The sequence below is a fragment of the Bos grunniens genome, chromosome 12 (genome assembly GCF_055505025.1).
Source record: "Bos grunniens cultivar Pamir isolate PY7600 chromosome 12, Bosgru_T2T1.0, whole genome shotgun sequence".
NCBI classification, from domain to species: domain Eukaryota; kingdom Metazoa; phylum Chordata; class Mammalia; order Artiodactyla; family Bovidae; genus Bos; species Bos grunniens.
Window position 1 is genome coordinate 24,902,881 of NC_141176.1, and position 14,522 is coordinate 24,917,402.

A 14,522-nucleotide genomic window follows, 5' to 3' on the forward strand; every position below is an offset into this window, starting at 1 on the left:
AGAAAAGCCCTAATACAAAGTTTCTCAGTCTGACTGATCAGTTGAAACATCTAGGATACCAGTTAAAGCCCCACTTCAGTCCAGCTTACAGAGTCAGGTCTCCAGGGGAGGGACATGGGAATCTGAATTTTTACCAGATGCCCAAGTGAGTCTATTACTCTTAAAAATCGTGGTTACCAGAAAGAAGAGAACTTTTCAGTTCATGGAGTCTGGTAGAAAATACAAGTCTGGTAGAAAATACATGGAAAATATGGTTTGAGTTTGACGAGAAAATGGAGATTTACAAAAATTTTACCAATTTTAATATAATTTCCGTAGTCTCTTTCTAGTTTTGTCCACACTGTTACGTGACAATTCCAGTAAAGACCCAGCCAAAAGAAAAGATCCTGGTCCTGCTCACCTCTCTGACATCCCAGTTTTCCTAAAAGACAAATATGATACCTACTTATGGGGTAAAAGGAAGAGGCATTTGTGTTTATTACATTTGTTTAATGGCAAAAGAGATCCTAATTTTGTTTTATTGTAAAACCAGTTGGTCTAGTTAAATATACATCAGGAGAATTTGAAACTACTTAAGCATAAATAGTTGATGTTATTAGTGATTCAAGAATTCTTGTGCTAAAGAGCATATTGTATTAAGTTACTTAGGTTTTTGTCTATTGTCATAATACTGGTTTCATTATATCTGATGTCTCTTGATGTGGTTGCTTAGGTGGAAAAATATGCCAAAGTAGAAAAATCTATCAAATCTGATGACTCACAACCAACAGTCTGGCCAGCCCATGTAAGTAACCATTGCAGGCTCCGTTTCTTTTGATGTCGTTTCTAATCTGGGATCTGAATTTATTACTTTGGGATCTCCTTCTGTTTTTAAAGAATGGCAGGCGGATTCTTTGTCACTGAGTCACCAGGAAGGCCCTTTTAGACAGTTTTAAATAGGTCTACAGAATATGTTCCATGTTTCTTAATTGCTAGATATAAGTTAGTGTGTTATTTATTCCTGGTTTTTGTTAATTCTGATAATGTATTTTCAGAAGAGGGTATTTATTTGGGATGCTTTTTTTCAGGATGTAAAAGATGATTATATATTTGAATGTGAAGCTGGTAATCAGTATCAGAAAACAAAGCTGACCATTTTGCAGTCACTTGGTGATCCACTTTACTATGGTAAAATCCAGCCATGTAAAGAAGACGAGGAGAGTGACAGTCCAATGTCGCCATCCCAGTGAGTTCTGTTAAATACATGTATTTGACCAAGTAAACCATCAAGAGTTTATTCAGTGACTACTCATGAGCTTTTGATGAATAAAAATTTCCCTTTTTTGTTAGTTAACTTCAGTTAGATTTGGCAGCAGACCTCAGTAAACTTAAATTGTAGTTACCATTGTTGTCCATGAGTTCTTTAAAATAGTAATTTCTTTTTTAAAAACTATGCTTAGTTATTTTTATATTTGCTATAAAATCTATGCCTGTGCTGTTCCTTTTGATATATGCTGCCACTTACGACTTTGAGGGGCTTCCCTGGTAACTCAGACAGTAAAGAACCCACCTGCAATGCAGGAGACCTGGGTTCGACCTGAGTAGGGAAGAGTCCCTGGAGAAGGGAATAGCAACCCATGCCAGTTTTCTTGCCTGGAGAATTCCATGGACAGAGGAGCCTGGTGGCTACAATCCATGGGGTTGCAAAGAGTCAGACATGATGGAGTGACTAACACTTGCACTTTCACTTATGACTTTAACCTCTGTGAGCATAAAGTGCTTCTGGCAATAATTGGTTTTAAATGGGAAGCAAGGTTACTGTAACTGTAAAAGCTGTTTAAAATGCTTGATATTTCAGCACTGCCTGTAAGGACACGGACTCAGTGCTTCATGTAGTTACTGGCTCTCTAAATATGTCTACATGGGACTTCCCTGCAGTCCAGTGGATAGGACTCCATGCTACCATTGCGGGGCCAAAGATTTGATCCCTGGTGATGGAACCAGGATCCTGCATGCTGCGCGGTGTGGCCAAAAATAATAGAAAGCAATAAGTATAAAGTTGGTCCTCACTATCTGCAGGGCACTGATCCCATGACCCCTTGGGTACCAAAATCTGCAGATGGTCATGTCTCTTACATCAAAATAGTACATATTTGCAACATACTCATATCCTCCCACATACTCTAGTTTACAATACCCAATACAATGTAAATGCCATGTAAATAAGTAGTAAATACAACTTAAATGTTGTGTAAATAGTTGCCAGCCCATAGCAACTTCAAGTTTTACTTTTCAGAACTTTCTGGAATATTTCCGCCCCCCACCCCCCAAATATTTTCACTCCATGATGGTTGAATCTGAGAATACAGAATCCACAGATATAGAGGGCCAACTGTAGTTGAACTTCCTAAACTTATGGGTTGCATATGTTTACTACAAGGTATCCAGTATTTAGTTTTGTTTTCATGTTTTATTATTAGTTCTCTTCTTTTAGTCAAGTTGATGGTGTTTTGAAAAGAAGGAAAAAGAGAACCTGAGCAGAAAAAAAAAGCAAGAGCTAGCTCTATGTTAAATCATAACAAAATACGAGTTGAAATTACAGCAGAAAGATGGATTTTAAAGAATAACCTCACCAATACCTAAGTAAAAGTCATTAGGAGAAAACAGTAGCAGTCAGGGGATCCTCAGCTACTATTTTGTTTATACTTAGTAGAAAGACCAGATATTTTGATTAGCCATATTTTTTTTAAGTCTTCCCTTTAGAAACACATGTTGGTCATTTTAAATAGTTAGTTACTAACTTTTCTGAAACACAGTGAAATGACATATCTCTCATTTAAAAAAAAACTGGTTCAGAAAGCCAACTGATTATATATTTGTTTGATAATTAGAGAATTGAATTTTTTGCCTTTTGCTTTACGACATTGCTGCAGAAATGCTCCGTGGCTTATTACCTTCCAGTCATTCTCCCATATTCATAAATTACTTGATTTAATAGCTATGAAGTTAAAAGTTTGAGCTGCATTAACAAGTTTTTTCTTCTTTTTTTTTTTTACATTTTATATTTCAGCTTCTCCACAGATGATCATTCAAATTGGTAATTAAAAAATAAACAAACTCACTATTTTAATCTGTTAAGAAATCATATAAATGTCAGATCCTTTTAAGAGAGTTGGTAAAGACTTTATTTGAGTTGGTGATAAACTCTTCTTTGTCAAAATGTAGTCTAAGGTCCTGCTCTGTAAACATTAATAATGACTTCCAAAATCAAAAGTGTAAAGCGAGAGGAAGGCCACAGGCCTTGCACAAGGTAGGTCAGTGACTTTTGCTGTGGGACAGACACTTGTAAGGGTGTGTAGCACTTAGCAACTTTCAGCCCCAAATAAATCTCCCTTAAATTAAATCAGCCAATTTATTCACAGAATTATTTTGTAATGCATGCAAGACTTGATCATCATTTAATATTTTTTAATGTGTTTTCAATATTTTTTTCATGATATCTTAATAGATTTTAATTCTATATTTAAAATTACTAAAAGACTTCAAAAGTAATCTCGGGGCTCCTTAAAACAAGTCTATTTAATACTTTTCTCTTTTCTTAAAAAACAATTTAGGTTCGTTATTGGATCAAAGACTGATGCTGAGAGGTAAAAATATTTGTATCTTTATTTTTGATTGGATAGGTATGATAAACTTTACTCTTGTAGGATAGAGAATACTCCGTTAGGAGTCAAAGCTTTGATTTTAATTATATCTTAGGTATTCTTAGGAGTTTTAAATAGAATTAAGAAAGTAACAAAAGGATAATGTTTAAAATACAGCTGTATTTTAAATAAAACTTAGATATATCTATAGTAGCTAAGGAAAATGAGTTTTCGGTAGTACTTTAATCAGAATATAAGTCAGAGTCAGTGGTTAATTCTTTTGGCTGCTTATTGGTGGAATAATACCTGTAATTTTATATTAGAGACAAGATACTGAAGGGATCTTTTAAATTGTTAATTAGCAAAATGTTTTCAGTTTTAACTTGTTACTGAACATATTAAAAGACTGTGCTTTTATCAAAGATAAATTGTCTAAATTTTAATTTTTGTGTTATTTTTCATAGAACTTTTTTCATTAAGTTATTCATTTCCTATGTAATAAATTTATGTTTAAAATAGAGTTAGCTAATCATTGCTTGTTTTCCCCCTAATATTTCAGAGTAGTCAATCAGTACCAGGAATTGGTCCAGAATGAAGCCAAATGTCCAGTGAAGATGTCGCATAGCTCCAGTGGCTCAGCCAGCTTGAGTCAGCTTTCTCCAGGGAAAGAAACAGAAGTGCGTTTGGTTAACTTTTTTGTGCTATTACTTTTTCCTGCCTGATTGTTCTCAAGGAATCTGAGAAATATTAAGGACTAGTTTTTGAGGGATTGTTGCCATCCAGTCGCTAAGTCATATCTAACTACAACCCCATGAACTGCAGCATACCAGGCTTCCCTATCCTTTACCATCTCCTGGAATGTGTTCAAATTCATGTCCATTGTTTAGTTTTGTATTTACTTTTAACTTTAATTTTCTTTTCATGATTTAACTTTATATAATGGAAATTTTCAAATGTACACAGAGATATAAAACAAAAAGCGTAATGAACATCTGTGTATACTGATCACCTGCCTGGCTTCTACAGCTGTCATTTTTCTGGGGAAGATTTAAGGGTGAAGCTTTGCTGTCATCTTACTCTGCTCTTCTCCTTCAAACTCTTAACCTTTTTACTCAGAAATATTTCTCCCTTTGTAAAGGTGCAGTCTTTTGAAATATGTGTAATACCTAATCTTTTTAAACTGTGTTTTCATCCATAAGTTAAAGTGTTTTGAATTGGTGAATTTCTGATTTGACATCATTTTAATGAGTATGCTTAATATCATTGTCTCTCAGCAGCCTGAGACCGTGTCAGTTCAGTCTTCAGTACTGGGGAAGGGAGTGAAACATCGACCTCCACCCATCAAACTTCCCTCAACCTCAGGAAATAGTTCCTCAGGTATTGCATTCCTTAATTTTCTATAATCTAGAGTAAGAAACAGATGATCATAATCCATTTATTCATATTTTGACTTGCTCAGAATTTTTAATTATAAATCTAAGAAATAGCAGAATTCATCAAATCCTAAATTGTAAACCTAGCAAATAACTTCTATATTTTTTTCCCTAGGTAACTATTTTACACCACAACAGGCCAGCAGCTTTCTTAAATCTCCAACTCCTCCTCCTGCTTCTAAGCCACCAAGTCTTTCTCGGAAGTCATCCGTGGATCTTAATCAAGTTAGCATGCTTTCTCCAGCTGCCCTGTCACCTGCCAGTTCATCACAAAGTAAGTTGTAACTTAAATGCTTCATTAACTCTTCATAAGCTTTTGCATTAGTGTTTCTTAAGATAGTTCTTCCAGTGAAATAGTGAAATCTGAATGTACTGTCTACCCAAAATGTTCAAGTTTTAAGAAGCTTCAGGCAGATCTCTTGTTGACTGTATGTATTATGTGTTTATTGTAATTGTATTTGTTTTTCTGTATTTATGTATGCAGCTTGTGTATACCTTTCTTATAGACTTGCAACCTACACATCTCCTGAAAAAAATAATCTGATAACTAAATGTAGCAGTAAGATTCCAAATTATTTTTTGTACCAGTGTACCTTAGGACATTTTACATTTTATGTAAACTATGCAGCTGATACGGAAAAAAATGTCATGTGAGTTGTTGCTGCAGTCCTGTCTTCGTAAATGTAAGAAGTAGACTGAAAGCTAGTTTTTTTAATAATACCCGTACACTCTCATTAATTGCTGTCAGTTACTAAAATGTGGGATGATCATAAAGCATTCTGAAGATAATAAAATGTAATTTTTACTAGTGAATACTTTTTTTTAAACATCAAGAATAATTGCTCAAGAATTTTAGCATTAGTTTGAATTTCTTCAAATTAACAAATATCTGAGATATTTAGGTACCAACTTGCAAATAAAAAAAGCATTCCAGTTTTTTAGATTTTTTAATAAATGATGAATATGTGCTGAAAGTTTTAGTACACTGCACAGTGACAGGGTGGTCTTTGCATTAGATGTAAACATCTTCATCTTGATAGCTCAAAAGGTGTAATTTTTCTGCCTTCTTGTTTTGCACAAAGAAAAAATTTATAAATTTCCTGAAAGTCTTATTCACACTTCTTATGTTGTGGGTATGGATTATTATGTTAATCTACTGCACACAGTTGTTACTTTAAGTAAGGGTTGAGTGACAGCTTCTGGACATTCACATTTCTTTCCTTTCTTTCTGCAGGACATGAAAGCTAAAAAAGAAAACACCTCAAGAGCTTTTGGTTTTATTTTTCTGGTTTTGTTTTTTTTATTTTTTTATTTTTTATTTTTTTTAAAGTTGATAAACTGTGCATACTTCATTCACAACAGATTTTCTATACATTCTACATTTAAACCGAAGTACACAGTTACTGTTAAAGATGCAGTATTATCTATCAAATACTTGCTTTATTACTGTGTTTTGTAAAATTTGTCTGTCAGGGTAAACTTGATGTGTTAGGAATTAAATATGTATATTTAGGTGCCAAATACGATAGTTAACTGTATGTAATTTATTAAATATGTTCAGAGTTTTATCTCAGACTGTTAACAGAAAATAAGCAATATTTCTAAGTGATGTCCTAAATTAGTGAAATCGTAAATAACAAAAATTAATTTGAATTCCTTTTAAAGTTTTTAGGCCAAAGATAGCATGGTAGGAAACTAACTTTTAAATGGGTTTTGTGATAGAATACGAATGTATATTTTTACTGTTACTGTAATAGCATCTCTGATGGCATTTGTAGGTGATATACTGCATCCTTAATTGTAATTGAGTGTAGCAACACTCAGTATCATGTGTAGAAATTAACACTTGCAGTTAACTGCTTTAAAAAAAAAAAACTGGAACAGACTGTCAGTGCTAAATAAGATTCCATTAACCTTATTTGAAAAAGGACTGGCCATTTATAACAAACTAGCAATTTTTATTTTTCTCAATGAGCAGGATCTGGAACTCCTAAGCCATCTACTCCTACACCAACCCCTTCATCGACCCCACACCCTCCTGATGCTCAGAGCTCAACTCCTATTACCCCTTCAGCTACCCCTACTCCCCAAGATTCAGGCTTCACCCCTCAGCCCACTTTGTTAACTCAGTTTGCTCAGCAGCAAAAGTGTCTGAGCCAGGCAATGCCTGTAACGACCATTCCTCTTTCCACCATGGTAACATCTATAACTACAGGAACCACAGCCACCCAGGTCATGGCAAACTCTGCTGGACTTAACTTCATCAATGTAGTGGGCTCTGTTTGGTAAGTTTGCATCGAAGCCCTGATTTTTTTTTTTAAGATAATCTCACCAATCTAAAGAAATTATTTGTGAAATTAAAAACAATTTGTATATTGTTGAAACTGAAAAAAAAAGGTTTCTGCGTTACTAGAATTTATCTCAACAAGTATGTTTGAATTTTAGGTAGTAATACATCCATTATAGGCACTAAGGTGGTACTACTGAGTTCACGTTGACAGCAGCTTAGATTTTTCCTGTTTATCCTGTGTTACCATCTTTTAATCCATTGATGAGTATGTTACTCTACCAGATAATATTTTAAACCTTAGTAGATACATAGTACTTAATTTTTGCCAACCTTGCTGTTGATATTTAAGACTGAAGTATCTGTGTTTGTGGAGTAGTTTGTTTTTTAATCCAAGGATTTATGTAGCGGATTTTTCCTTTACAGCACTAGCCTAATGCTTTGTCTTATTCTCCTGCAGTGGAGCTCAAGCTTTGATGAGTGGTTCAAACCCTGTGCTGGGCTGTAACACTGGTGCCATAACTCCTGCAGGAGTAAACCTGAGTGGCCTTCTACCCTCAGGAGGTCTGCTACCAAACACATTGCCGGGTGCAATGCAGACAGCCTCTCAAGCAGGTCAGAATATTGGAAATAATAATCTCTAACAAAATTACACTCCATGCTTATGTTAAAATGTCATTTAAGTGATAAACATTTAATATCCTTTTTAAATGAAATATTATGTTGAATATATTTCCTGTCAAAAGCTTTTAAAATTCTGATACTTGAATTAAAAACCATCTGGCTATCAAATTCTCTGAAGAAACTTGGTAAGCCTGTAAGTCTCTGCAGATTTTATATTTGACTTTCAAACATGATTATAAAAGAAACTAATGGTTACCAGTGTAGTCCTGCTCCAGGTAAAAGAAACATATTTTGAAAACATGTAAGCAAGAAAAGCAACATAGCGTGACATTTTAAAGCCTCAGTTCTGAAGCCGGACTGCCTGGATTGAATCCTTCTTGTGCAACTTACCATAACTGCATAATCATAGCAAAGTTACCTTTGGGCCTCATTTTCCTCATAAATAAAATAAGAATAATAATAACACTTTACCTCACAGTTGTGAAGATTACATGGATAAATACAGATGAGGTGTTTATGCCTGAGATGTGATAAACATTCAAAAATGACTGCTGTCCCCATCATTAGTAGTAATTCATTGTGGTGGTTGTAGTAATGTAATTACATGTACTGGGAAAATGTTGTAACAACTTGTGCTACTTTTAAAGTTCTTTGAGAGAATGTATCGTAGAACAGTCTCATTTCTTACTCAGAAAAAAAAGATGAACAGAAAAACAAACTCAGCATAGTAAGGAGAACTGACTATAAGTTATGAGAAACTTTCTGTGAGTAGGAGAAAGAGAACCCAAAGAATATAATTTAAATATGTTTAAATTAAACATTTATAGTTGATAATCTAATTTGGGTTAAATGTATCACTACTCAGTTTTATCTTTTGAAGTGTTTTCCACACAGGACTTTGCTCAATGATGTAAGCTTTAGTTGTTATCATTCTGTGGCAGATGCTATCTATGTATGGTTTGGAGGTGATCTTAGCTATGGTGCACATAAGGTTAATCGTATTTACTGTGTTGTGTACTGGAAGTATCCGTAAGTTACTACCCAGGAATCTCTGCTAAATCCTGAACATCAGTTTCCATTCTTCAGGTCCATGCAGGGCAGCAGACAGAACCAAAAAACTATTTTGGTAGATGTTAATAAACTTCTCAATTTTGGCTAGAAATGTTTCTTCAGCAGACATAAAGAATTCTCTAGCATCCATCAATAAAAATGCAACTCCAGAAAGAGAAAATATAATTGATCCATTTTCCACTGAATCTGAATACTGAACCTTGTGGCTTCGATTTTCTAGAGCAGCTGCAACTTCATAACTCTTAAGAGATGAGCTAATAATAATGGTGGTTGTCCATTTTATTTTTTCTTTTCCATCAACTTTCAGCCATCTCTTTGGATCAAATCAGCTTCTGGTGGTGCCAACAATATATTGCAGTGATTTTCTGATTCTAGCTGATATTCTTCTTTTACTGTGTATAAGTATGCTTTAGTGGTAGGAGCCCTGGAAAATGGAATCAGTGTTGAATTTGGGATATTACATTTACATATAATTCTTCTAATTACTGGTAGCTCCAAATGCTTACTGTAGGGCCTGGAAGAAGTCACTTAATTGTTCCCCCTCAACCTCAGTTTCATCTGTTCTAAAGCCGGAGTAGAAGTAGCTAACTTAAGTTGTTACTTGCAAGAAAATAAATAAAGTGATAAGGAAATGCCTTTAATAAGCTATAAAGCATTACCCAGATGTCATCCACCCTTAAAGGGAGTTATCTTTTTTTTTTTTTTTAATGAGAATTCCTGGAGAGGCTATCCATATTGTCACATTTTTTTTTCCATTTTTCAGACAAGCCTTTCATACTGTCTTTTGTGCGTTATCTACCCTTTATCTTTTTTAAATATAATTACCTGCTTAGAGGACTAGTTACCTTTTAAACTAGAGTTCAAATTGGTATATTTAGTGAGGAAGATATATACATACTTGAAGACTGCCATCAGCAAACTGTAACACACAGTTCAAGCTAAGAATAGTTTTACATTTTTTAAGGTTTGTTTTCTTAAAGATACGAGGAACAGTAAGGGACAGAGTCTCTGTGGCTCACAAAGCCTACTGGACAAGTTTGGCAATGCCTGCTTTAGGATTTGCTCTGTGTTGTGTCACAAATTTGGGGGAATAAGTTCAGAATTAACAAAGCATTGTTTACCGACTTTCAGCTTGATCCTTACACACAAAATTTGGTGTTCTTCAGCATTATTAATATTAGCATTTGCACTTTAAGAAATAGCACAAAGCACACTGGTTCTCAGAGACAGGATTGTTCCCACATACTGTTTGGCACTGAGAAATATAAGTAGATACCAATATGTGAAATGTGTTTGCACAGTAGTGACAGTCTTATCATACCTGTGGTATCTGCATGCTGCTAGATTACTTTTCCAGCCAGTAGTTTAAGTAGTTATAAAGAAGTCTCAGTTTCTGAAATACAGAATATAAGGTATATCTGGTGCTTCACATCTTTGAATAAGATCTCATTATCAACAAATAGTGATGAAATTGGAGGGCTGGTTTTAAGAAAATTTTAAAGTATAGAAAATAAGCATGCCTGTGCAGAGAGTACTTAAAATGTTGTATTTTTATATGCTAAAGTATAAAGTACCTCCAAATATAATAAAGTTTTAATTTCCTGTTTTAACCATGAGTTTTATTTAATAGGTGTTCCATTTGGTTTAAAAAATACTTCAAGTCTCAGGCCCTTAAATCTACTCCAGGTAAACCTGAAACACTGCTTTTGATAGTTTGTTTGTTTTTTTAAGTTTCTTATAGTGCTTTTTATTTTTTAACCATGTATGTTTGCACATTTTAGCATTTGAAGTTCTGAGGTTGTTGAGAATCATCTAAAAGTATGATTAAGTGGATAAGCAGGAAAAAATTGGTACCCATGTACCACACTTCTGTTGGCTCTGACACGCCTGCCAAATTAAGAACTATTTCCAGAGGGGAGAGTTCACAGCTGCCAAGAAGAATAACTTGCCTACAGTAGTAGCAGCAAATACACTTAGAAATTAATTGTTCTGTAACAGATTTTTTATGTATATACATAAGTATTGCTGTTTGCTTACAATAGATTTTATACATGAATAGAAGCTTTTTAGAGAAGGTATGTGTGTTCTTTTCCTGAGGAGAATATGACTTAACAGCACAGTGCCAGGCAGGTGACTGTTCAATCGCTATTAAATAGTCATGCAGTAAATGTTCATTAGGTTACAGTTTGTGTCGAGTGATGAGACTTTTCTTATACATTTTCTCAGTATTAACATATAAAGAGAAAATGTAGGTAGAGAATATTTAGTACATGTTGTGAATTTAGAGTATTCTGGGCTGTGCTTGGTCCTTTAAGGATCGCACTCAGTGTTAAGCCTAGTAGGTTGGAAATGGATGAGATTGTCTACAGAGAATTGTTAGAAAAGGTAGACATGAAAATAAAGATTTGGAGACACAGAATGGCAGAGCTAGGGATTATTGGAAAATAATAATCACATCCATCCAACCTGATATTCAGAAATAATAAATCAGGAAATACATTTAGAACTAAAACCTAACTTACTTCCTGTACAGCATGCAGACAGTGTCAGTATTTACATACGCATCGCAGAATAATCCACTTATAATATGGACACATTGGGATAGCTTGTTTAGCCTGCTTTCCTGCGTTTTGCTGTAGGGATTTCTGTAGGGATCAAGCTCAGTGTTAAGAGTAGTGGCATTCCTTAATAGCACTGATAATAAGGGCAAAAACCTCCTTACAAATTATATTCTGCTACATTTTTATTATCTAACTGAGAAGGAAACACTTGACCTGTGCTTTGTCCAGATTTACTTAACAATGAGCTCTGCTGGGTGTAGAGCTTTTGACGCTAGACACCTCTTTTTTGACTGTACAGATCTAAGAGTTTCTCACCAGGTATTTGCTTGGACTTTGCCCCAAAACTTCAAAGTGCTTTTAACTTAAACCTCTATAAAATAAAATGGAAAAACATTTGTTTTCTGATGCATTTGGAATGCATAGTTTTCGTGTTTAATATGGAATTTTCTGGATGCTTCTTGTAAAAACTTTTTTTTATTATTAATTTAGATTCATAATGACAGAGTTTGTAATGTCTCCAAACTAAATATGGGCATCTAATGCATTTTCTTTTCAGCTTTGGACTTCCTGGCTATGTTATATAAAAACCCATGCACCTCTGGATTTGGGCAAAGCTAGACCAAATTTAGGGAAATGAGCTTTTTTAACATATATCCCTCATTATCACTAGCTTTTTTTTTATACTTGCAAATGCATTTAGTGCTGTTTTGTGTTGATGTATAAACAGTTAAGCCAAAGCAGTATGTTTATTTAGACAGCTAAGTATTAACTTGAAGCAGAAAGATTTATGTTTGAGATTACTAATGTATTTGAGAGCCAGAGTAATAGCACTTGAAAATTGTATTTAAAGAGATTGTCCCTTTTTTTTTTTTTTTTTTAAAGAGCAGGGAGTTTGTTTTGTTTTCAGTTTTGTTGACTTCGTTTTCCTCATCCCTGGAAGACTACCTGACGGGTAGGGAATGCCCCAGAAACATTTGTAGAATAAGGAAATTTAAATAATCCAAAATTGCCTAATTATTTCTTGCTCAAATTCTTAATAGCTTCCAGGCGGCTCGCTCATTTTTAACACTCTGCAGCAACAGCAGCAGCAGCAGCAGCAGCTCTCCCAGTTTACACCACAGCAGCCTCAGCAGCCCCAGCAACCCACAACTTCTAGTCCTCAACAGCCTGGGGAGCAGGTATGTCCTTTCTACCTTCCATATGATATCATAGAATTATATCTTTTTTTGGTATGTTTCAGGCCTATTTCAAGTGTTTTTAGACTGTTTGAACAAACTTTTCATATGCTGTCCTTTCTTTATTAACAGCAGTAGCTATCAGTTATCAAGGCCTATTTCTAACTCTCACAACAGGCACACTGAACAGATGATGTCACTTCCATCTTGCATAGTCTGCAGTAGACTCAAGTGACCAGTGCGCTCACAACAACACAGCGTCAGAGTCGGGGTTCACATCCAGGTCTTTCTGCCTCTATGATAGGCCATGTATTTTCCACCCCATCGTCATCTTTCTGTTTATAGTATTTTGTTTCTGTTAGAATAGAGAAATTCTTTTTATTGTGAAGCTTAAAACAGAAAATAGACAAAAACGAACACTGTATATTGCCAAAGAGAAATTGAATAAGAACTGCAGTAAAGTAGTAAAAGGAACTTTACTTTTAAAATGTTCAGGGTTTTCTGATCATTTGCTGCACTTTGGAGTCATCTGGGAAGCTAAAAAAATACTGATTCCTGAGTCCCACCTGCAGCATTTCCTTTCAGTTCAGCTCAGGCGCTCAGTCATGTCTGACTCTTTGCAACCCCATGAACTGCAGCATGCCAGGCCTCCCTGTCTATCACCAACTGCTGGAGTCCATCCAAACCCATGTCCATTGTGTTGGTGATGCCATCCAGCCATCTCATCCTCTGTTGTCCCCTTCTTCTCCTGCCCTTAATCTTTGCCAGCGTCAGGGTCTTTTCAAATGAGTCAGCTCTCCGCATGAGGTGGCCAAAGTATTGGAGTTTCAGCTTCAACATCAGTCCCTCCAATGAACACCCAGGACTGATCTCCTTTAGGATGGACTGGTTGGATCTCCTTGCAGTCCAAGGGACTCTCAGGAGTCTTCTCCAACACTACAGTTCAAAAGCATCAATTCTTCGACTCTCAGCTTTCTTCACACTCCAACTCTCATATCCATACATGACCATTGGAAAAACCATAGCCTTGACTAGACGGACCTTTGTTGGCCAAGTAATATCTCCATTTTTTAATATGCTGTCTAGGTTGGTCATAACTTTCCTTCCAAGGAGCTAGCGTCTTTTAATTTCATGGCTGCAGTCACCATCTGCAGTGATTTTGGAGCCCAGAGAAATAAAGTCAGCCACTGTTTCCCCATCTATTTGCCATGAAGTGATGGGACTGGATGCCATGATCTTCGTTTTCTGAATGTTGAGCTTTAAGCCAACTTTTTCACTCTCCTCTTTCACTTTCATCAAGAGACTTTTTAGTTCTTTGCTTTCTGCCATAAGGGTGGTGTCATCTGCATATCTGAGGTTATTGATATTTCTCCCGGCAATCTTGATTCCAGCTTGTGCTTCGTGCAGCCCAGCATTTCTCATGATGTACTCTGTATATAAGTTAAATAAGCAGGGTGACAATATATAGCCTTGATGTACTCCTTTTCCTGTTGGAACCAGTCTGTTGTTCCATGTCCAGTTCTAACTGTTGCTTCCTGACCTGCATACAGGTTTCTCAACAGGCAGGTCAGGTTAGCTCACTATTAAACATATGAAATGTTCACCATCAGTCCTTCTGCCAAAGATTGCCCAGTCAAGTCTTGGTTGGATAATGCTCATCCCCTATTAGACTTCTCAAGAATGGTGTACTTAAAACTATTTATTTTTTGGACACATGTATATGTATGGCTGAGTCCCATTGCTGTTCA

The 14,522-nt window shown here is 35.4% G+C and overlaps 1 protein-coding gene and 1 pseudogene across 51 annotated transcripts in view; one reads left to right on the forward strand and one right to left on the reverse strand.

Moving 5' to 3' along the window:
* The window catches only part of SUPT20H (SPT20 homolog, SAGA complex component), a 39,549-nt gene that overhangs the window by 18,934 nt on the left and 6,093 nt on the right, over positions 1-14,522 (forward strand). For 8 of the 50 annotated variants that reach the window (XR_015138046.1, XR_015138044.1, XR_015138050.1 and 5 more), the window contains exons 13-23: positions 713-784; positions 1,068-1,225; positions 3,050-3,076; positions 3,594-3,626; positions 4,183-4,300; positions 4,898-5,000; positions 5,172-5,330; positions 6,291-7,341; positions 7,804-7,958; positions 10,669-10,724; positions 12,640-12,777. Coding sequence is in view for 37 of the 50 variants with exons in the window: in XM_086329290.1 (XP_086185416.1) it covers positions 713-784; positions 1,068-1,225; positions 3,050-3,076; positions 3,594-3,626; positions 4,183-4,300; positions 4,898-5,000; positions 5,172-5,330; positions 7,035-7,341; positions 7,804-7,958; positions 10,669-10,724; positions 12,640-12,777 (1,326 nt within the window). In the remaining 13 variants the exon portion in view is untranslated. The remainder of the gene's footprint in view (positions 1-712; positions 785-1,067; positions 1,226-3,049; positions 3,077-3,593; positions 3,627-4,182; positions 4,301-4,897; positions 5,001-5,171; positions 5,331-6,290; positions 7,342-7,803; positions 7,959-10,668; positions 10,725-12,639; positions 12,778-14,522) is intronic. The other 42 variants (XM_086329309.1, XM_086329311.1, XM_086329323.1 and 39 more) reach the window with 8 other exon arrangements.
* Positions 8,165-9,363, reverse strand: LOC147361538 (protein SPO16 homolog pseudogene; annotated as a pseudogene). Its single transcript, XR_015138498.1, has one exon. The product of XR_015138498.1 is annotated as a protein SPO16 homolog pseudogene (transcript).